Genomic DNA, 24212 nt, shown 5'->3' on the forward strand with positions numbered 1-24212 from the left:
TTTCTCCCATTCTCTAGGTTGTCACTTCATTCTAATGATAGTTTTTTGTTTGTTGTTGTTGTTGTTGTTGTTTTTGCTGTGCAGCAGTTCGTTAGTTTAATTAGATTTTATTGGTCAATTTTTGCTTTTGTTGAAATCGCTTTTGGCATTTTTGTCATGAAATCTTTGCTCATGCATATGTCCTGAATGGTATTGACCAGATTTTCTTCTAGGGCTTTTATAGTTTTGGGTTTTATGTGTAAGTCTTTGATTCCTCTGGAGTTAATTTTTGTATATGGTGTAAGGAAGGGGTACAGTTTCAATTTTCTGCATATGGCTAGCCAGTTCTCCCAGCACCATTTATTAAGTAGGGAGTCCTTTCCCCATTATTTGTTTTTGTCAGCTTTGTTGAAGATCAGATAGTTGTACATGTGTGATCCTATTTTTGAGTTCTCTCTTCTGCTTCATTGGTCTATGTGTCGTTCTTGTACCAGTACCATGCTGATTTGGTTACTTAAGCCTTGTAGTATGATTTAAAGTCAGGTAGCATGATGCCTTCAGCTTTGTTCTTTTTGCTTAGGATTGTCTTGGCTATTTATGCTCTTTTTTGGTTCCATTGGAATTATAAACATTTTTTGTTGTTCTGCAAGGAATGTCAACAGTGGTTTAATGGTAATAGCATTGAATGTATAAACTACTTTGGGAAGTATGGTCATTCAGATGATACTGATTCTTCTTATCCATGAGCATGAAAGGTTTATCCATTTCTTTGTGTCCTCTCTTGATTTCTTTGAGCAGTGATTGGTACTTCTCCTTGAAGATATCCTTCACTTCCCTTGTTAACTGTATTCCTAGGAATTTTATTCTTTTTGTAGCAATTGTGAATGTGAATTCATTCATGATTTGGCTCCCTGCTTGCCTGTTGTTAATATATAGGAATGCTAGTGATTTTTGCACCTTGATTTTGTATCCTGAGACTTTGCTGAAATTGTGTATTAGCTTAAGAAGCTTTAGTGCTGATATGGTTGGGTTTTCAAGATATAGGATCATGTTATCTGTAAGCAAAGATAATTTGACTTCCTATAATCTTACTTGAATACACTTTATATCTTTCTCTTGCCTGATTATCCTGGCCAGAACTTCCAATACTATGTTGAATAGGAGCTGTGAGAGAGGGTATCTTTGTCTTGTGCCAGTTTTCAAGAGGAATGCTTCCAGCTTTTGCCCATTTAGTATAATATTGGCTGTGCATTTGTCATATGTGGCTTTTATTATTTTGAGGTATGTTCATTCAATACTTAGTTTATTGAGAGTTTTTAAACATGAAGAGATATTGAATTTTATTGAAGGCCTTTTCTGCACCTATTGAGATAATCATGCGGCTTTCACTTTTGTTCTGTTTATGTGTCCAATGACAATTACTGATTTGTTTATTTTGAACCAACCATGCATCCCAGGGATGCAGCCACTTGATCATGGTGGATAAATGTTTTGATGTCCTGCTGGATTTTTTTTTGTCAGTATTTTATTGAGGATCTTTGCATTGATGTTCATCAAGATACTGGCCTGAAGTTTTTTTGTTGTTATTGTATCTCTGCCAGGTTTGGGGATGATGCTGGCCTCATAGAATGAGCTAGGGAAAAGTAGTCCCTGCTTTTTAATTTCTTGGAATAGTTTCAATAGAAATGGTAAAAGCTTTTCTTCGTACCTCTGGTAGAATTCAGCTGTGAATCTGTCTGGTCATGGGCTTTTGTTTTTGTATTTCTGTTGGGTCAGTGGTAATATCCCCATTGTTTCTGACGTGGATATTTGAATCTTTCTTACCTCTTTTCTTTATTAGTCTAGCTAGTGGTCTATCTATGCTATTAATTTTTTTCAAAAAAAATAGCTCTTGGATTTGTTGATTTTTTGAAGTGTTTGTCGTGTCTCAGTCTGCTTCAGTGCAGCTCTGATTTTGGTTATTTCTTGTCTTCCGCTAGTTTTGATATTTGTTTGCTCTTGGTTCTCTAGTTCTTTTACTTGTGATATTAGGTTTTTAACTTGAGATATTTGTAACTTTTTGATGTGGACATTTAAGGTTACAAATTTCCTTCTTAACACTGCCTTAGCTGTGTCCCAGAGATTCTGGTATGTTGTATCCTTGTTCTCATTCATTTCAAACGACTTCTTGATTTCTTCCTTAATTTTATTATTTACCCAAAAGTCATTCAGGAGCAAGTTTCTGAATTTTAATGTAATTGTATAGTTTTGAGTGAATTTCTTAGTTTTGATTTCTAGTTTGGGCTGTGGTTCAATAGTTTTTTTATGATTTAAAATCTTTTGCATTTGCTGAGGTGTGTTTTACTTCTAATTTTGTGATCAATTTTAGCGTATGTGTCATGTGACAATGAGAAGAATGTATACTCTGTTGTTTTGGGGTGGAGAGTTCTGTAGATATCCGTCAGTTCCACTTAATCCAGAGCTGAGTTCAGGTCCTGAATATCTTTGTTAATTTTCTGTCTCAGTGATCTGCCTAATATTGTCATTGGGGCATTAAAGTCTCCCACTATTATTGTGTGGGAGTTGAAGTCTTTTTGCAGGTCTCTGGGAACTTGCTTTATGAATCTGGGTGCTCCTGTATTGAGTGTATATATATTTAGGATAGTTAGGACTTCTTGTCGAATTGAAGTCTTTACCATTATATAATGTCCTTCTTTGTCTTTTTTTTTTTTTTAATCATTGTTGGTTTAAATTCTGTTTTGTCAAATAGTAGGATAGCAACTCCTGCTTTTTTCTTTTTTCCATTTGCTTGGTAAATTTTCCTCCATCCCTTTATTTTGAGCCTATGTTTGTCTTTGCACATGAGATGGATCTTTTCAAGACAGCACACTGATGGGTCTTTTTTCTTTATCTAGCTTGCCATTCTGTGTCTTTTAATTGGGACGTTTAGCCCATTTACATTCAAGGTTAATACCGTTATGTGTGAATTTGATCCTGTCATAATGATGCTAGCTGGTTATTTTGCAGACTTGTTTAGGTGGTAGCTTCTTAGTGTCACTGGTCTGTGTACTTCAGTGTGTTTTGTAGTGGCTGGTAATGGTTTTTCCCTTCCCTATCACGTGCTTCCTTCAGGAGCTCTTGCAAGGCAGGCCTGGTAGTGATGAATTCCCTAAGCATTTGTTTGTTTGAAAATGATCTTATTTCTCTTTCACTTATGAAGCTTAGTTTGGCCAGATATAAAATACTATGTTGGAAATTTTTTTCCTTAAGAATGCTGGATATTGGCCCCCACTCTCTTCTGGCTTGTAGGCTTTCCACTGAGAGGTCCACTTTTAGTCTGATGGGCTTCCCTTTCTACGTGAACTGGCCTTTCTCTCTGGCTGCCCTTAAACTATTTTTTTTTTTTTTGTAATTTCAATCTTAGAGAGTCTGATGACTATGTGTCTTGGGGTTGAACTCCTTGTGGAGTATCTTACTGGGGTTCTCTGCATTTTCTGAATTTGAATGTTGGCCTGTCTTGCTTGGTTGGGGAAGTTCTTCCGGATGATATCCTGGAGTATGTTTTCCAGCTTCATTCCATTCTCCCCATCTTTTTCAGGTGCCCCAATCAGTCGTAGTTTCAGTCTCTACATAATCCCATATTTCTTGGAGGTTCTATTCATTTATTTTCATTCTTTTTTCTTTATTCTTGTCTTCCTGTCTTATTTCAAAAAGGTAGTATTCAAGCTCTGAAATTCTTTCCTATGCTCGATCTATTCTGCTACCTGTGATTGAATTGTGAAGTTCTTGTGTTGTGTATTTCAGCTCCATCAGACATATTTCTCTCTAAGTCCGTCTAAGTCTCTTTCAGTCCCAGTGTGAGAACCTGGATATTTCAGTTGAAAGCGTTGAATTCATTCACCCCTTTTCATTCCTCTCTGTGAGTGCCGTGGACCGCAGCTGCTTCTATTCGGCCATCTTGGATCTTTTCCTTTCAAATCTTTAAATATCTACTTTTAAATATCTAAAAATATATATTTTATTTGTGATTATCTTTGAATCGTTGGAATTTTTTCCTTTTTCTATCTATTTATTCATTTATTCCTTTTTCTAGTTTGTACTTTTAATACTTGCTTGTCTCCCCTAGTGAACTTAAGGTAATTGGAGGCAAACATTTTTTTTTTATTAAGCACACATTATAGTATCTTGTTTGTTATAGGTTCTCAAGACTGTCTGTTATATGTTGTTAATAAAACTAGAACACAATTCTGACTGGTTGGACACTGCTGAACATACCAAGAATATTTAATAAGATAAATGAACTGAGGGATATGAAGATTCAAGTCATAGACCAAAACATAAAGAGGCCTTGCCACAATTGGTTCAGATCCCACTGCATAGATAAGGGGTCAGAGACATAATTTCTTTCCCTGGGAAAAATTGTGGGTTAAAATAGGGACTCAGCCTCCAAGTATCTATACAGCACCTTGGGGGAATGCTACAAGGACTTAAAGGTTCAAATAAATATATGAACTCCTGGAATTTTGATATAAAGTTAGAAACTGCAGTTTTCTAAAATTGAAGCAAACAAGAGCAAGATAAAACCAATAAGCTTAGTTATTGTTGCGGTAACCAATACCACTATCAATAAAAATAAGCTGGTTTTAAAAATATTACTAATAAAATTAGGTATTTTTCTTCTCAATTACATTGCAGTGTATCTGGCATGAAATAATTGTATTTTTAGTAGTAGATTTTTTTTTGTAAATAAATGAGCTAGTATGAATGGTAGTCATTGTGGTAATGCTCTAACACTGTTCAAATAAGAAAGTGCCCTGATTCTAAATGATTTGTATTTATTTATATATTTACCATAACTTGATGTTAGCATCCTTTGAGAGGATCCAGTTATTGTTTCCTACCTTTATATGAAACAAAGAACCTTTAGGTCTGTAGTGTGGTTTCTGAGTGATTCTGTTCACCAAAAGTGAAGAACTTTATAAACAGATTACCAGTAATTCTTATGCCAAGTTTAGTTTCCGTTGTTAGTTAATATGTTGGCCAATATCTGACAAAGTACAGTTCATTATTCATTTAATTTTGAATCATCCCCACAAAACCTACTCGTCCCTATGTGAATTGGTATAGTTTAATTTCTGAACCTTCCAAACCAAGGACCAATTTCCGATTTCTTCTGTGAGATTCACTCTGAAGGGATGAGCCGGGTTATTGCTTTGCCATAGCCTAGTAATTTGGGTTATTCTAGAGTTTGGTCACAGATTTGATTTAGCTTTCAGTTAGTGACTAAACACTAAAGCAAGAGATTAGTAATTGGAATTGTATCACAAGATCAGAGTAGAACTAAGAGCAAAGCTAAGTCAACACTGAGACAATCATCTCTTGGGATATTGTATCTACCAACTGTCTTAGATTATTGATACCAGGAGGAAAGAGGATTTAAAAAGCTGCTTTCTGTCCTCTCTGTGATTTCAGGAGGGTGAACCAGAGCTTTTGTTTACCTTTGGATCTGTACTAAAAGCCTTTTCAAGTAGAGAATACATGGTGAGGCAGTGAGAAAATATTCACTCTTAAGCCTTATGTGGATGTGTGTACTGGTAGAATCTCTATGCAGGACAATTTGGTAATATTATTCAAAACTACATTTGAATGTATCTTTCAGCCCAATAATTTCACATCTCAAAATGTATCTTATAGGTAAATTTGCATAAAATATAAGATTATTCACTTCAGCTCTGTTTGTAATGCAAAAGAGAATATAACACTAGTTAACTATATTATAATATACCCATAAAATGTAATACTATATAGTATTGATATACAGTCATAACAAATAGTAAGGGAACCCATTATACGTAAATATATGGTAAAACAGCAAGTTTAAGAATAATATGTATATTACCCTATATGTATAAAAAATAAATAACTATATATAAATATTTGTGTATATTTTTCTATTTTTATCCATATAACATCTGTAGAAGGTTATATAATACATGGCTAAAATTGGTGGCCTCTGAATGGCTGGTCACTAGTGGTAAAAGAAAGGCATTATTTCTGGAAAAATATGTTGTACTTTTTGAATTTTGGACTATGTGAATATGTTATCCAAATTAAAAATATGTACAAAAATTTTTAAAAAGTAGTAAATACTTTTATGTCCAGGCATTTTTGTGATAAAGTTTTATGATGTTCCCAATTCAAAAATATATAATCTAAGCTCCAAAAATGTAGAAAGTAATAAATTAACTTGATACTATATAAATATTGTTAACTTCCCAGCCTAGAATAAAGTGGTATTATGGCTGTCTACTTTTGTCAGCCAATTCTAAATTTTAGATTTTACAACTTGCAACTTCCCAATCATAGTGCTTATTCCCATACAGTTATGTGCTGTATAATTATAATACTGTATTTTTACTATACCTTTTCTATGTTTAGATATGGTTGGATACACAAATACCATTGTGTTTTGGTTGCCTACAATATTCAGTACAGTAACATGCTGTACAGACTTGTAGCCTAAGAGCAATACGCTAAACCATATTGCCTAGATGTGTAGTAGACTAAGCTATCTAAGTTTGTATATGTGCACTCTATAATGTTTGCACAGTGGCAAAAGCACCTAACAATGCATTTCTTTGAATTTCTCTTCATCATTAAGCAACACATATCTATATGAGACATAATGCTTACATATTAGACACACTGTTTTGTGAAAATTATTTGTCCATGTAGAGCTGGATTATCAACATACCAAAGATTCCCTTGGAACTTAGTGTATTTCTTGCCATTTCCTAGATTGACTCAGTGTTGGATTTGCTCCTAAGGATATTCCATCTACTTGGTGACTTCAGTCAATTCAGACAGAAACACGTTCTTATGACTTCAGGTGTATTAGCTGAATGAGAGCATCTCCTTTTCAAAATTCCACCACAGTTCCCAGATTTGAGCTCCGTTTAAATAATGTGGCTTCTGTGCCATTTTGTGACTGGCAGGAAAGGTTGATTAGGCCTTGATTATATGCTCACATCTATTTTAAGGGTTTTGGACCAGTAGTATTCAAAGCAAATGGATTGAAAGTTTAGGAGAAATCACTCCCCAATGGAAACCCAGAATGTTAACAAGTGAAATGAACTGGATGCTAGGAAGGCAAAAACAGCAGCTATAAACTGTAAGAATATATTATAAAGAAAAAAGCTTGCATTTTCACTTGGAGGAAACAAGACCAGTAAAAGATGTGACCGGAATGGAAAAGGTTGTTGAACCAGACTAAAGTACAATGGGCTAGTCCAGATTTAGAGATTAAACTCAATTTCCTATTGCTCTTGTTTTGGTTTACTGCTAAAACAAAAACACTTGAGGCATGGAATATGCACCACTTAGAGAATGAAGTAGTGGAATCAGCCTTGTTCCTCTGAGAGGAGTGCCTGTAATTCAGTAGTCAGCACCCTGGATTGGAGGAGTCCAGGCCTCTTGGCTTCTTGCCTTTTGCAGGTATAACTAGTGAAGGACACACATTAGACACTGAAAATCTACCCACTAATATGTATGTGTGTTTATATATATATATATATATATATATATATATATGAGATGTTTTTCTGTGTCACAATTAGATATTCTGTATTCCCTTTCTTACTAAGTTCTTGGGCCAACAGCAAGCCTAACCAGGTCTTACCAATGCGGACAATCATGGCAAAACTTAAAGTCTAAGAGCAGGGAAGTTTAACGTGTACTCAATACTTTTTGAATGGCTGAATAAATGACTGAATTTTCACAGAAAATTGACACCTCTAAAAAAGAAAGATATTTTTAAGAAAAATGGCCCATTTATACTATAGAAATCAAAATTATGTGCTTTATCAGTGATAACACCATTGATTATTAAAGCAGCAATATACTAAACCATGTGTATATGTTTTCTGTGTAATTTTACAACTATGAGAATACATCCTAAAATTAGTTAACACATTTAAAAGGGGGAAATTTAATTTTATTAAGTCTAGAGAATCATTATAGAATTTACCCTAATGGCTTAAAAAAGTTAAAATATTTCACTAACCCTTAAATCTTTTTGTGTACTCAGAAGATTTCAGCCCAATTGATCATGTTTCACTTCAACAAATCCTTATAAATAAACTTTAACCCATAGGACAGATCCATTAATTATGCTTTCAGGGGAGGCATAATTAATGGATCTGTACTGTGGAATTATAGCATTCAGTAAATATTAATAATGCAAACTCACTCTACCAAGCACCTTAATAGTACCCAAACAAATAGATCATTTTATATGACTGAAGCTTTCCTTCAGCATTCCCATATGGAACATGAAAGTATGCAAAACAATTTAACATCAGCTTTTCTGGGAGAACTTAATAGAAGATTAAAGATTCTCTAATGGAGAGATTTTGCATCTCAATAAAATGATCTGTCAAAATTTATTTTGATGAAAGTTTTAAAAGCCCTGATAAAAACTCAGAGGCTATGAGTAAATGACTATTATGTATTATAACAATGAATAGCCTGGTTATATTGCTAATGAAGAATTTTTAAAATAAACTTTTAATTGGGGAATAGTTTTATATTTACAGAAAATATGCAGAGACAGTACAGACGAGTGTCATAAACTCCTGAGTTTCTCCTACTGTTATCATCCAACCTCAGCAGAGTACATTTCTCACAACTTAAAAAACCATCGTTGGTGCATTACTATTAACTCAACTGATCAATGTATTTGGATTTTAACAGTTTTCCTTAATGTCCTTTTTGTTATTCCCGAGTCACATTCAGGATATTTTATTACAAGGGTCCCCAACTTCCTGGCCACGGACCAGTGGTCCGTGGCTCATTGGAACTGAGCCGCACTGCAGGAGGTGAGCGGAGGGCGAGTGAGCTAAGCTTCAGCTGTGCTTACAGCTGCTCCGCATCATTGCCATTACCAACTGAGCTCCACCTGCCTTTCAGATCAGCTGCGGCATTAGAGACCCTTAGGAGCGCTAACCCTAGTGTGAACTGCGCATGCGAGGTTTGAATGCTCCTTATGAGATTCTAATGCCTGATGATGTGTCACATTCTCCCATCCCTCCCAAGATGGGACATCTAGTTGCAGGAAAACAAGATCAGGGCTCCTACTGATTCTACATTATGGTGAGTTGTATAATTATTTCATTATATGTTACAATGTAATAATAATAGAAATAAAGTGCACAATAAATGTAATGCACTTGAATCATCCCTAAATCATCCCCCTCCCACTCTGTGGAAAAATCGTTTTCCATGAAAACGGTCCCTCATGCCAAAAAGGTTGAAGACCATTGCTTTATTATTGTTGTTCGCCATGCCTGCTCAGTGAAAGTTTCTCACACTTTTCTTGTTAAGCACTGATTAGGTTTTTGCAGAACATTCCTCGATTTAGATTTGTCTGATATTTTTCTCATGATTAGACTGTGGCCATTGGTTTGAGGGTAGAAGACCATAGATGTGAAGGATCCCTCTCTTCACATTATACAACGTTCATGCTGTCTACATAATGCTACCCTTGATCACTTGGTTGAGGTAGTGTCTGCTGGGTCTCTCCACTGTGAAGTTACATTTTCCTTTTTTCATACATTACACTTTGGAAGAAAGTCATTCAGTGCAGCCTGAGGGTGGGAATAGGGTGTTAAGTTTCATCTCTTGAAGAGAACTAGCTAAATGAATTATTTGGAATTCTTCTGAAAAAAGATTTGTCTCGTCTCTCTATTTATTTGCTGATTTGGAATTTTTCTGAAAAAAATGTGTCTCTTCTCCCTATTTATTTGCTCATTCTTTTAATACTTTGAGTTATACTCCGTAGTATGTTATTTATGTTGTTGTTTGAATTGTTCCAGCTTTGGCATTTGGGAGCTCTTTCGTGTTGACTTCTTTGTTCTTTGTCTGTTTGGCATACCCCTGTTCTTTTGTTTTTTTAGTACTTCCTTGCTTTATGGTACCACAGGATGCTCCAGAATCATCTTGTGCCTCTTGTAAATTACTTGTCCCATCCTGGACTTGGAATTAGACATTTCTCCTAGGAGCCCTGATTTCTTTTTTAGAAAAAAAAAAAAAAAAAAACAAGATCTAGGCACTGTGTGTTAGTAAGGATATTTTATTTAATAAAATTAACACATTTTCCGCAGAATCAGAAGAAAAACATAAGACATACAATAAAATATTTATAATACTTGTAAAAGATTCTTTCATTTTCATGGATTAAAAATTAACTCCCTAACTTATGAATCAGTTAACTATATTTCAAAAATAAATTTAAATTTTAAATTTTATATTTTGTTTGTTTGTTTGTTTTTGCAGTTGCAAGATTTAATAGAGTGAAAACAGAGCTCCCATACAAAGGGAGGGGACCCAAAGAGGGTAGCCTAAATTTTATGTTGTTAGATACACACGGCCGACTTGGAAATTGTATACACAGAACATTGATAGTACTAAGTGACAAATAGTTTGTGAATCAATTGAGAGTTCTTCCTTTCTTCATATCAAAATGAAGAAGAGAATACTGTTTCCCAATGCTATTAAAATGAATACACGTTTGTATTTATCAATAATAAATATAATAGTAGCAGTTAAGATGTAACACTCAAAATATCAACTTTATTTTCTGATTTTTAATAGTGCCTCTTATTCTTCAATTTCTCTGCTTTTTTAGTGACAGAATATTGAGTTTCAAAGCTCTCAACTATGTACTTTGCCCAATGCCAATTAAGCAGTGTCCATTGAGCATGTTCACATTTTCAAACTAAACATTTAAATCATTGTTTATAGTAACAGATGATACACTATTTCCCCAAATTTTTGTCTAGATTTAACTTGAGAAAAAAAAGTTGCTATTAGTATAACAAAAAATATTTTCTTTCATGCTCATTATTTATTTTGGGGTAGACAAACTCTTATGATTTGCAAGTCTTACTTTTCACTTGGGTTTTATTGTGGTTGTTGTTAATAAACCTTGTATACTTATTTTTTCTCATCAAAAATGACTTCTGTTAATTAACTTTAAGTTGGTACAAAGATATTGAGTTTGAAGATTTCAATGAGACCACTTATCTGCTTTTTCCAATTTCTTGATAAATTGTCCCTGATTATTCATATATGTTTTAAGGAGCCATCTCATAGGAGCTAAGAGAAGTTCTAGTCCTCCTCCTGCCATTGTTTTCCTTTAGTATGGGGTCATTTTCATTTAGCCTGTTGATATCTGCTCTTCACCAACACTGTATTGCAGATTTGAATATGATAAGGTGGCATGGTGTTTGCAGGAAACTCTGTGTGCTTAGATCATAGTTTATTCCATTGAAATTTTTGAAGAAGAGGGGAGTATTTCCCATCTGTCTCTTGGGATTTTATTTAAAATAGCTTTTTTTATGTTTGCTTGCTCCCTCTTTTTGCTCAGGGCCAAAGATGAGTCCAATGGTAAGAGAAACAGTCTCTGAGATAATAGAAACATTGCTTCTCTTGGTATTTCTATTCTTCTTCCCAACTAAATATTTCACTTCTCTCCTGCTAATTATCTTCCTAGGAAGTTCCATAATATCCCACTCTGATGAGAGTCTTGAATATTACTTTAAACATTTCAGTGCTGTAGCAAAGCCTTCCTACCCTTCCTTAGATATATCTACACATAATAATTCCATATTTTTATTTATTATAATTATAGTGAAGACATGAGTAAATATAAGACTTTCATATTATGAGAAAGGTTGGTTAAAATATCTGAGATTACTTGCTAAAATTCAAATTAACCTGTGAAAATCTTGTGCTATAACACATATAGTATCAGGATTATTTAATGTTTATTGTATACCAAGAAATTGGAAAAGCATCTTCAAAGAATAAATCTCTGATCCTGCTATCTTTTGCCCATATGTATTGAAGTGAAAGGTTAGCAGAAGAAAACGTAAGAGAGAATCTTTGAGAACGTGATTGGTAGGCCAATATTTCTTAGGTAAAACACTAAAACCACACACCACAAAATCAAGCTAAAAAAACAAATAGTTTAGAAAACTTTGGCTCTTTTGAATATGTGGTTAAGAAAATAAAAAGTTAAACCACAAACTGGGTAAAAATATTTGTAATAAACATATATGACAAAGGATTTGTATACAATAATCCAATGATAAAAATTGGCAAAATATTTTAATACTCTTAGCAAATGAGATATACTAATGGTTAATGGGCACATGAAATGATGCTTAACATCATTAGTAGCCCATGGAAGAGAAAGTTAAAACCACAATGAGCTTCCACTGCACACCCATAAAATGCCTAATTTTTTAAAAAAGACTGATAGACCAATGTTTCCAAGACGTAGGACAAGTGGAAGTGCAAAATATTACAATCCTTTTGGAAAATAGTTGTCAGTTTCTTATAAAGTTTACATAATACAGGATGATATAAATTTGCCAGAAGACCCAGATATATCATTGCTAAGTATTTACTAAAGACGCATTAAAACACATGTCCAAAAAAGATATATACATGAATGTTCAGCATGTTTTTTTCATTAGAGCCCCAAATAGGAAGTAACACAAATCCCATCAGGAAGTGAGTGAATAAGCAAATTTCTGTCCACCATGAAATACTATACAACATTTTGAAATAATAGACTACTGAAATATGCACCAATATGACATAATGAATTTCAGAATCATTTTGCTGAGTGAAATAAGCCAGACCCAAAAGAGTTCATGCTATACACTTCTAATTATATGAAATTCTAGAGCAGCCCAAAGCAAACTAGTAAAAGAAAACACACCATTGTTTCCTGGGAGCAGGGATGGGGATAGTTCAATACAGAGGCGCATGAGGGAACATTTTGAGGTGATGAAAATGTTCTGTATCTGATATTGGTGGTGGTTACATATATGGATATATTTGTCAAAACTCATCTAATTGTATGCTCAAAAACTGCATTATTCTGTAGGTATGTTATATCTCAATAAAGTTGATTTAAAGAAAAGGATGGGTTGGAGGTGAGGAATGAAATCACTTGTCAATTAAGGAAATTGTCTTCTAAAAACAACAGCAACAAAGAAGTGAAAGAGTTTTTTTAAAATTAGGCAAGTAGAAAGAATTCTAGAGGCAATATTCATAAAAAGAAGGTGATATTAGCCAGAATATTTATAATATGCTCAGTAAATTCTTGTCTAGATTTTATTATTGAACCTAAGGATGACACTTAGGAGAAAAATGAAAGAGAACATAGTCTACATTAAATAGAAATAGAAAGGGAGAGGTGACCAATTTGTGCAAAATAACATTTTAATGGTAGGTAAAATGTTAGGTTCATATTACTTATCTGTGCTAGTGTTTGAAAGAAGCAGTTTGTCTGTTGGACTTACAACCAAAAATCAGGTTAAGAACACTTGTTAGAATAGGCTTCTTATGACAGAAATCTCTAGTGTGTCTCCAATGGATTAAAAAAAAATTCATGAGAATTAAGGAGATTTATTCTGTTGAGATATTTGCTTCTTTTAGAAAATAGCTCTTCTATTTTCCCATAGGATTCACTTTCACATTATTATGAACCAATCACTTGTAAAATCTCTGAAATATATCAAAAGCAGATGAAGCCATAATTCTGACAGAACATTTTATGAAGAAAGTTGTGGATTAACTAAAACTGTTAGCTTTTAAAAACATCAAATGTAACTTAAGTATTTTATTTAGATATTAAATTGTATCAGTATTGCTATTGTTGAATGAAAGAGTAAATGGATTAAAATATGAAATGTGGACAAGATTTATCTTCAAAAGCTTTACAATAGTATTTGATCTAAAAGAATAAGCAAATTGGAATGATATCTAAATTACAGATCTCTGAAAAGCAAATGGGAAAACAATAGGATAAACATGAAAATAATTTATGTATTTCTCAACTTGATAACTAAGTACAGTTTATCAGCTGTTGTCATATGAGATTGATTTGTTTTTTTAAAATATTTATCTCAAGATTTCCTCAGAACAGTAGAATTAAGGTGTCACACTTTAAGATTGATTTGAAAATTATAGCTAGAACACAATTTTCTCTTAGAATGACATTCAAAGAATCAATGTTACATAATGTAAAATTTGGAGTCTGCTTTTTACTACCCTTTGATTTATACATTAATTTCTGGAAAGTTGTGGGAGACCTCAACCTTTAAAGAAGTTTACCATGAACCTTGACTTTGCACTCATGTTCTTATGAAAATTAAACCTTCATTGGAAAGACTGTGATCCAGGCTTTTCAATTTTTACAAGTGAATGTCATCTATGTCTCCTAAATATATAATTTTTGAGGGTATGATACTTTAATAAGCTATGCAGGCTGTCCATACTACAGGTAAATATCGGATAATTCAACTATGAATGAATTATGTTCTGTCACTTGCTTAAATTCTTGTGAGAAATCCAACTTTAAGAGATTTAGCTCAAGAGTCTTTTTTTCTGTGTTTTTCAGCATAAAGCTTCATTCATGTCTTGTGTTAACATCCTGCGGTAAATTAGTTAGCAAGACCAGCCTTGTTTCTCTATTATGTCATATAATCAGAGAGCGAGAGTCAGCAATTCATAATATTTCCTGGATTGATCAAATAAATGGCGTAGAACTCCGGATAAATTTTGAAATTAAAGTCGATAACTAACTCACCTCAATTATCTGGTGCATGTATTTTCCTACTTCCTTTAGTAGATTATTGTTCAATTTTTACCTGATTTCCTTCTTTAGATATTTTTACTCAATGCACTGCCTTATATCAATTTCCAAAATAGGTGTGGTGTGTGTTAAATTAACATTATGCTGAATATCTTGGTTCCTGTGTTTATAGTTCTTATCCTTGGTTTCTGGACTAGGGAGTCATAAGTAGTCCCAACTTAATGGATATTTAAAATATGTCCAGTTTATTGTACATTCGAATACAGTGAATTAAAAATAATCCTTGAATAGAAAGTCTGTAAGAATAAGTAGTGGTTGTAGCACCTATGCTTTGAATGCGTTCTTTTGTTGAAACTTAAGTGAGTCAAACTTGTCTACTTATATCCTTATCTCACTTGAGGTGAATTCATTCTTTGGTTTTAATCTTCACTGCAAAATTTCTGTGTGTTTGCACATATATTTAGAAACCAAGCTGAAAATGTAGGTATATATTCTTTTCAATGTTTTCTTTTGTTTTATTTGCATATGGGAGAATCCCTCTGAGAGACTGTTAAGAATATAATAAAATGACTTCTGTTGCTACCTACTATTAGTAACTTTTTGTTGCTTTTAGAAAAGTAAATTAATGATGAACTTCTAACTGATATATCTTTTTTAGGCTAATTTCTCATTAAAGACGTTTTAATTGATTTTATTTTAAAAAGACTAGATAAACAGCCATTAGCAACATTCCAGGCATTCTCTTACATTTGTGTAAATCTTTTATCCGTAAATTTTTGTTTAGCAGAAGAAAAGAAAGGTAAAATGTCAGGGGCTATGAATTTAGGAATTTAAAAAATTTAATATTTTTTCAGTTTGTAATTGTATATTATGGCAGATTGGTTTACATAATGAAAAAAGTGGTTGCAATGATTTAAATCTTTATAGAAGAAAAACTAATCTGTGTTTGAAAATCAGTCTGAAATACATTGAAATAGCAACATAATGAATTATTACGGATACAGTTTAATTTAAAAAAGGTAAAATATAAATTAAGCAATGATGATAATAAATACCACCCTAACACAAAAAATGGCCATTATATTTGATAAAATGCACTTAAAATATACCTGAAGAGTGATAATTTGACTAATTTCCCAGATAATCGTTTCTACATAAGGAATGATTATATAATTATGATTAAATCTGCATTAAATCTGATTTTTTACGTTCATATTTTACTTATTTGTTTATTTTAATGATTTATTTATTTTTCTAAATTATGGATAGTCAAAATGACTACAAAACAATCCTAATTTAATTCAATTTCACTGTCCTTGCAGAGTGCAGACATGAGTCCAGCAAGCAGTACCACGTCACTTCCTGTTAGTCCTCTTACTGAAGAGCCAGTGCCTTTCAAGGTAAAAAACAAACAAGAAAGCATTATTTATAAAAATTTTAGGATAGTTAAGAAATAGTTTAAAATAGTTTATGTGTAGATGGTGAAGTGAACTGCTTTACTCTTCAAGGGTCTGATTTCAAATCTTAAAATCATTTTTTTGTGTGTTCCATTGTCATTGTATTGCTAACTAAAGGTAAAGGTTTGAATGAAAATTAATACTTTATGGGACAATTGTTTGTCTTACATGTAAATGGTGGAGTTGTATTGTAATAGGTTGATTCACATGAATTAGAGGTTTTAAATATTTTGTTTATAGTAATTATATTAATATACATCATAGGGGTAGAAGGAAACATTCAGCCCTCATCTAGTGGTTAAATTTTCATTAGCAATGCTAGGTTACTAATAATTAATTATGTAATTCTTTTAAAATAAGAGTCAAAATCAAGAGTTGAAATATGGAATCATTCCACCAAACATATTGTATTTAATAAATATTCGAGTAAATATGCAAATCAATATGTGGTATGACTGGTGACATTTTTTTCAGTTTGGGAAGCTATATACATAACAAATACGAAGTCTTGTTTTGCCACAAGATTAGATGTTTCTATTTAAGCCAAAGCTTGTAGATCAACTATTTTATGTTTGTACTGGGGTATTTAGATATTATTAGGATTATTATAAATAAAAACAATTCTTAAGAGCCTGAGGAAAAAAACTTAAAACGTTGGGATGATGTACTTAAGTGCACTGATTTCAGTATAGTTTGGTTCAAAGACAGGTGCACATTTTAAGATTATCACTTTTATGATTGCAATATTTTAACATATAATTATTATGAGAGTTTTTTATTTTTCATTTAAGGACTGTATCTTATTCAATTTTATATTGCTTATACGTAGTACAGTTGCTGGCATGGATTTTCATATACTCAATATTGCTGTCTTGTTGAAATGATAATTATAGAAGGCTATGAATTCAAATGAGAGTATTTAGTTTTCTAATTATGGATACTTTTTTGCTTAATGAGAGTCAAATATTTGTTAGAAGGCCCTTTCTATAACTGCTAATTGTTAAATACTGAATGGTATTCTGATTACATTATTTATTGAAACATATTTTCTTTATTATTATACAGATAAATGAGAAAATAATACTAATGCTACAAAGTTTGATGTTACTGTTTTATGGTATATGGAACAAATTTACTGAAGAAGCATATCTTTAACAAGATTTTAATTGAATTCTCAAAACTTCACCAGAAACCACTTTTTCTTTTTAATATATTAACAATGATTACAGTCTTTGAAAATTAATGTATTTTTTAACAGAGGTTAAAAAAGGTTAGACATATTTCAGAATCTGCTGACATAAAGCTAATATAAATATAATTAGTTTCTCTAACTGGTTCTGAGAGATCAGTAGTTTTGGGGTAAATGTAAATGGTTCTATAAGAAATTAAAACTTCCAAGTGCTTATAATATTTAATATTGTCTTTTGATGGCCAACATAGTTATAGTGACTTTTAATTTACTCCTTTTGTGAAAGGAATATTGCCTATATCTTTTCAAAGTATTTAATCACCTATAAAATTATCCCACTAGTGTTTATAAGTATCTAAACTTAAAATTCAAAATTATGAAATAAAACTTTATCTGCTTCTTTCATTTTTAGTTTATAAATTGTCGTTGTGTAAATGAATAATATAATAATGTTACGTAAACACAAAATATACAGAACTATTTTGAACAGAATCTTAACAGTATAAAGCATTGTAATTTCAAGGATATGTTGAGAATTATATAACACATAGAAGACATTTAAGTTTTTTTGTAACCATATTCTGAAAAAGTCTAATATTATAATTCATATGTCTAAAACTTTGATTAAAATTATGATATTTGAATAGCTAGGTAACTAGAAAATAAAAGGTTGTCTTTTTCACCTATTCCCCATGAATGTGACATGATATTTCATGTTAGTATTAGATTAATCCTCTTAACCTCTTAGCTTACTTTTCTAAGATACAGTGATTTCAGCACTCAACCCCATCACAATCCACCCTAACATTAGAAGAGCAAAGCTTCTTCTAATATTGGTGGGTGATTGAGGGATTTGATTTTCCTTTTTCTTCTGGGAAGTAATTAGATTACTAGAAGAAAGGTATTTACTCCACTTTCTTGGTCAGTTTTGGAAGCACTCAGAACAGTTGGAGGAAGATATCTTGTTTTGGCTGGTATGTTTATCAAGGTGCATGGTTTTTTTTAAGCATTACCTTTAGAATGACATTCAGATTAAGTAGATTTCAACCACATCATTTGAAATAAAGACAAATGGTAAATTATTTTTATAAAAAATAAATACTTTCCCACTAATACCCATGCCTTTATTCTTGAATGTTAGATAAGAAATTGGCTATTGTTAAGAATGTACCATAGTAAGATATATTAAATTAAGTATGGAAAAAAAGATGGCATCCTAGGGACTATCCCAAGGTAGGTTAAACTTTAGAGATACATGAATTTAAAATGGTAATTCAGTCTTGTTTGGGATCGAATGTTTATTTTTTCCAATATGGCAGCATTTTTCAACTTTGTTAGTATTGGAGCCCATTCTTTCAATTAAATAAAAACGATCTGCCGAGAAAGATAGTCTAAGCCCCACATACATACTCATTTCTCTATTCCCCCACACTATGGTTCAGTTCCTGCTAAACTCATATTTACTGTTTAAAAACCATTGTTGGAGTGGTTTGTTTGGTGTAGCTATCCTTTCAAAACTGAGGACATTTCACAAAAAAATTCATCCAACTTTGTCTTAAACAATTGAAAAATCTGGAAACTTTGTGGATCTCGTTGTAAGTAGAACTACTTGATAAGAGATGAGAAGGCTTTCTCCATATAGACAGGGCACATAAACTCCAGTCACCACAGTCATCACCATTCCTACTATATTCATGCCAGGCGATGAATGTATTTGACTGTATTCCTTCATAGAAGAATACAGTCTTCCACATATACTACACATAATACTACACATATACTATACATAATAAACATACTACACATATACTACACATAATAAATATACTACACATATACTACACATAATAAACTGCAGATTTCCTGGGCAGCCTCTTGATACTGAGGAGTTTCTAGGATGCTTGGTTCAAAAAGTTTCTTTTATAAGAACTGTCAAATTCTTTTACCTTTATAAACTATTGTTATGGGCATCTATTTGGAAACAAAATGCAAATGTATAACCTCTAGTTTTTGTTGTTTTTTAATAGAATATTCAGCATTATATCAACTGTACACACATATGGTCTGACACATGCCACTACATCATTATAGAAGAGCCAAAGGATAACCAATTTTGCATAGGTAGGAACAAAATGTTATCAAACATCAACAACAGAATCATAAAAGTTCAAGATCATTAAAGTGAAACATTGCTCTTATAAAAAACAGTGGATTGCTTAGCCATTAAGTTTTTTATAGTTTTCTGAGGACTAAACCTGAACAAAATTGATGTTGTTAATTTTAATGTGCTCATTCTATCCTTTTCTGTCTTTTCCCTCTGACATTCTCTCTGATTTCTTGCAAACATCTAATCACTTCCCATCTCATCTGCCTGACATCTCCCTTTGTTAGCCTTGGTAAAATGCTCCCCACTGAAGATGGCTTCAAGCCACTACATTTTACTGTTCTTTAGTAGGATGACCCTTTCAATGTTTTGTACATATGCAGTTATTAGCAGCCTCAATCCATTCCTGGAACTAACAATCTTGAAGCTAAAGCTGGCTCATTGCTCCTGACCCTCCATAAAAGTACAATTTATCATGAGACATGTTCTTTTTGCTAGTAGTGTTCATCAGTTTTTAAATTTATTTGTAATTCAATGAAGCATGATGGCTACATTTTAGTCTTTTTTCCTACTTAAGTAATTTTTTTTATTAGATATGTTAGGAAATCATATTATCTTACTGTACTGTATTACATTTATCCTGTGATAAATTCAGCAGGAAATAAAAATCTTCTATTCTATTGTTCTTTGAACTTCTGAAGACTTTTGTGCTTCAAAAGTGCAGAAAGGCATTGAGGAATACCCTCCATTCACCAATCCTTGATCAAAATTTAAAACAAACAAACGTAATTCATTGCATTTCTTGGCCCATTGACTACTGCTTCCCTGGGATGTTTGCATTCCTGGAATGCCTAGAGGGATTATCACAGTACCTGGAATGCACAATGGCACCACCCTCTCTGAGGTTTGGCCACATTCCCAAGGAACTGACAATGTGGCATTTGGTTCTTTCCTAGGTCTCTTCTTCTTATGAAATCCAAGGTTCTCTGACTTCTTTTCCTCATCCCTAGTTATTACTCTTTAGTCTAAAGAAACTCCAAGATTCTCTCAGAGATGTTTCTTCTCTCCTTAAATCAGCCAGGGCACTGAAAAAACAATAACAAGAATAAGAACAAGAAAAAACTCTTTGATGTACTTTTTAGGAATAGAATTGTGTCTGAAGATTCTTCTGCCATGACATGAACCTAACTTTAATATGCACAGAGCCACTTTGCTTAAGCAGGGGATAGAAAGGAGGAAGTAGATAAATAAATTGTTTCAAAAAATTTTTTTGTAGGCTGGGTGTAGTGGCTCACCCCTCTAATTCTAGCACTTTGGGAAGCTGAGGCAGGAGGTTCGCTTGAGCTCACGAATTTGAGCCCAACTTTAGCAACATAGGGAGACCCCATCCCTATTATTTAAAAACATATGTTCTACCATGAAATACTGGTATGTTAAGCAATAAAAATGATGATTAACTTTACGTGACCATAGAGCCTGGATTCAGGAATTAGTAATGTGTAGTAACACACACTTTGCTCCCTATTGTATAAAATAAAGTGTGTAGAAAAAAAGATGCAGTAAATATAGAATTATCAATCTTCAACTCTGGGGATGGGTCATACTATTTTAAGAAAAATTTTCTATAGTTTCTATAATGACCACTTATTTCTATTTTTAAAACAATGTTTATTTTTAATAAAGCAGAAAAGAGAATTGGGAGCATTAGAAGCAATGCAGTCTAATTAGGAGACTGTCTGGGAGGATCAAACCCCAGTTTTGCCACTCTCTAGCTATGTGAGACCTTGAGCCAGTTATTTTTTGTCCACATATCTTATTTATAAAATAACAGCAACTACTTCTTCATTAGGTTCTTATAAGGTTAAGCAAGTTAATAAATGAAAAGTGCCTATAATAGCACATAGTAACCCATAGGTAAGTGTTGATTATTATTTTTATAGATGCAAGATCTCCAAGTTCAATGCAAGAAAGTCTTATAAATACTGTAGGGCAGAAATTTTGCCACTGAACTCCTACTACTTTATTTTCAAATATGAAAGAAATATATTTTAAACATAAATTATTTACTTTGATGAAGATTCAAGTTTAACATTTATTCCTACAAGTCATGCTATTTATTTTATACCCTTGAGTATTCAGTTGAGCTCATATATCAGATTCCTCTTATGAAAAATGATTAATGGAAATGTTTATTAATTTTGAGAAGGAGTAAATATAATGAATTTGTCTTGAGGGAAAACTGGTAAATATAATGAAACACTACTTGGAAAAAAATACATAATAGTTTCTGTAACAATAAGAACATATATATATTGGCCGGGCGCGGTGGCTCACACCTGTAATCCCAGCACTTTGGGAGGCTGAGGTGGTTGGATCACGAGGTCAGGGGATCGAGACCATCCTGGCTAACACGGTGAAATCCCGTCTCTAGTAAAAATACAAAAAATTAGCCTGGCGAGGTTGCGGGCTCCTGTAGTCCCAGCTACTCAGGAGGCTGAGGCAGGAGAATGGCATGAACCCAGGAGGCGGAGATTGCAGTGAGTGGAGATTGTGCCACTGCACTCCAGCCTGGGCTACAGAGCGAGACTCCATCTCAAAAAATAAAAACAAAATAAAATAAAATAACAAAAGAACATATAGTATCTTTTTATCAGGCATACACCATAGCAACTTTTTCTTTTGTTATCCAAACCACCACGGTAACGTAACCTGGTAACCTCCTAAAAGCATACCTTCCAGTGAAGGAATATTATTTAACCACTTTAGAATACTGGGGAAACACCCATTGTGAACAAAGCGCTGCTGCTATTTTACTTGTTTATATATTATAACATCAACATAGTGAGTAGTTTCAATTTATTTCGTCTAAATATATCATTATGTAAAAGAACACATTTGGAAACTCTGAAAGACAGAGGTCAAACTGTGGCATGTCCTTCACAACATCATCTGTTGTGTATCCTGCATAGACTCATTTTTGTGTGTGTATGAGAGAGTTTTTATTGTTCCTTTTCATTTATTGAATGTAATGGTCTCTCTTAGTATTAGAAATCGCTTTTTATTTATTTATTTATTTATTTATTTATTTTTATTATTATACTTTAAGTTTTAGGGTACATGTGCACAATGTGCAGGTTAGTTACATATGTATACATGTGCCATGCTGGTGTGCTGCATCCATTAACTAGTCATTTAGCATTAGGTATATCTCCTAAAGCTATCCCTCCCCCTCCCCCCACCCCACAACAGTCCCCAGAGTGTGATGTTCCCCTTCCTGTGTCCGTGTGTTCTCATTGTTCAATTCCCACCTATGAGTGAGAATATGTGGTGTTTGGTTTTTTGTTCTTGTGATAGTTTACTGAGAATGATGATTTCTAATTTCATCCATGTCCCTACAAAGGACATGAACTCATCATTTTTTATGGCTGCATAGTATTCCATGGTGTATATGTGGCACATTTTCTTAATCTAGTCTATCATTGTTGGACATTTGGGTTCGTTCCAAGTCTTTGCTATTGTGAATAGTGCCACAATAAACATACATGTGCATGTGTCTTTATAGCAGCATGATTTATAGTCTTTTGGGTATATACCCAGTAATGGGATGGCTGTGTCAAATGGTATTTCTAGTTCTAGATCCCTGAGGAATCGCCACACTGACTTCCACAAGGGTTGAACTAGTTTACAGTCCCACCAACAGTGTAAAAGTGTTCCTATTTCTCCACATCCTCTCCAGCACCTGTTGTTTCCTGACTTTTTAATGATTGCCATTCTAACTGATGTGAGACGGTATCTCATTGTGGTTTTGATTTGCATTTCTCTGATGGCCAGTGATGGTGAGCATTTTTTCATGTGTTTTTTGGCTGCATAAATGTCTTCTTTTGAGAAGTGTCTGTTCATGTCCTTTGCCCACTTTTTGATGGGGTTGTTTGTTTCTTTCTTGTAAATTTATTTGAGTTCATTGTAGATTCTGGACATTAGCCCTTTGTCAGATGAGTAGGTTGCGAAAATTTTCTCCCATTCTGTAGGTTGCCTGTTCACTCTGATGGTGGTTTCTTTTGCTGTGCAGAAGCTCTTTAGTATAATTAGATCCCATTTGTCAATTTTGGCTTTTGTTGCCATTGCTTTTGGTGTTTTAGACATGAAGTCCTTGCCCATGCCTATGTCCTGAATGGTAATGCCTAGGTTTTCTTCTAGGGTTTTTATGGTTTTAGGTCTAACGTTTAAGTCTTTAATCCATCTTGAATTAATTTTTGTATAAGGTGTAAGGAAGGGATCCAGTTTCAGCTTTCTACATATGGCGAGCCAGTTTTCCCGGCAGCATTTATTAAATAGGGAATCCTCTCCCCATTGCTTATTTTTCTCAGGTTTGTCAAAGATCAGATAGTTGTAGATATGCGGAGTTATTTCTGAGGGCTCTGCTCTGTTCCATTGGTCTATATCTCTGTTTTGGTACCAGTACCATGCTGTTTTGGTTACTGTAGCCTTGTAGTATAGTTTGAAGTCAGGTAGTGTGATGCCTCCAGCTTTGTTCTTTTGGCTTAGGATTGACTTGGCGATGCGGGCTCTTTTTTGGTTCCATAGGAACTTTAAAGTAGTTTTTTCCAGTTCTGTGAAGAAAGTCATTGGTAGCTTGATGGGGATGGCATTGAATCTGTAAATTACCTTGGGCAGTATGGCCATTTTCATGATATTGATTCTTCCTACCCATAAGCATGGAATGTTCTTCCATTTGTTTGTATCCTCTTTAATTTCATTGAGCAGTGGTTTGTAGTTCTCCTTGAAGAGGTCCTTCACATCCCTTGTAAGTTGGATTCCTAGGTATTTGATTCTCTT

The 24212-nt window shown here is 33.3% G+C and overlaps 1 protein-coding gene across 21 annotated transcripts in view; it reads left to right on the top strand.

Annotated features, from left to right (window-relative positions):
- The window catches only part of CCSER1 (coiled-coil serine rich protein 1), a 1462495-nt gene that overhangs the window by 564926 nt on the left and 873357 nt on the right, over positions 1-24212 (top strand). For 20 of the 21 annotated variants that reach the window (XR_008524637.2, XR_008524639.2, XR_008524640.2 and 17 more), the window contains one exon: positions 15949-16026. Coding sequence is in view for 18 of the 21 variants with exons in the window: in XM_054554165.2 (XP_054410140.1) it covers positions 15949-16026 (78 nt within the window). In the remaining 3 variants the exon portion in view is untranslated. Of the gene's footprint in view, positions 1-15948; positions 16027-19299; positions 22425-24212 lie in introns of those variants that run through there. The other variant, XM_054554178.2, reaches the window with a different exon arrangement.

The sequence above is a fragment of the Pongo abelii genome, chromosome 3, assembly GCF_028885655.2.
Source record: "Pongo abelii isolate AG06213 chromosome 3, NHGRI_mPonAbe1-v2.0_pri, whole genome shotgun sequence".
Classification (NCBI taxonomy): Eukaryota; Metazoa; Chordata; class Mammalia; order Primates; family Hominidae; genus Pongo; species Pongo abelii.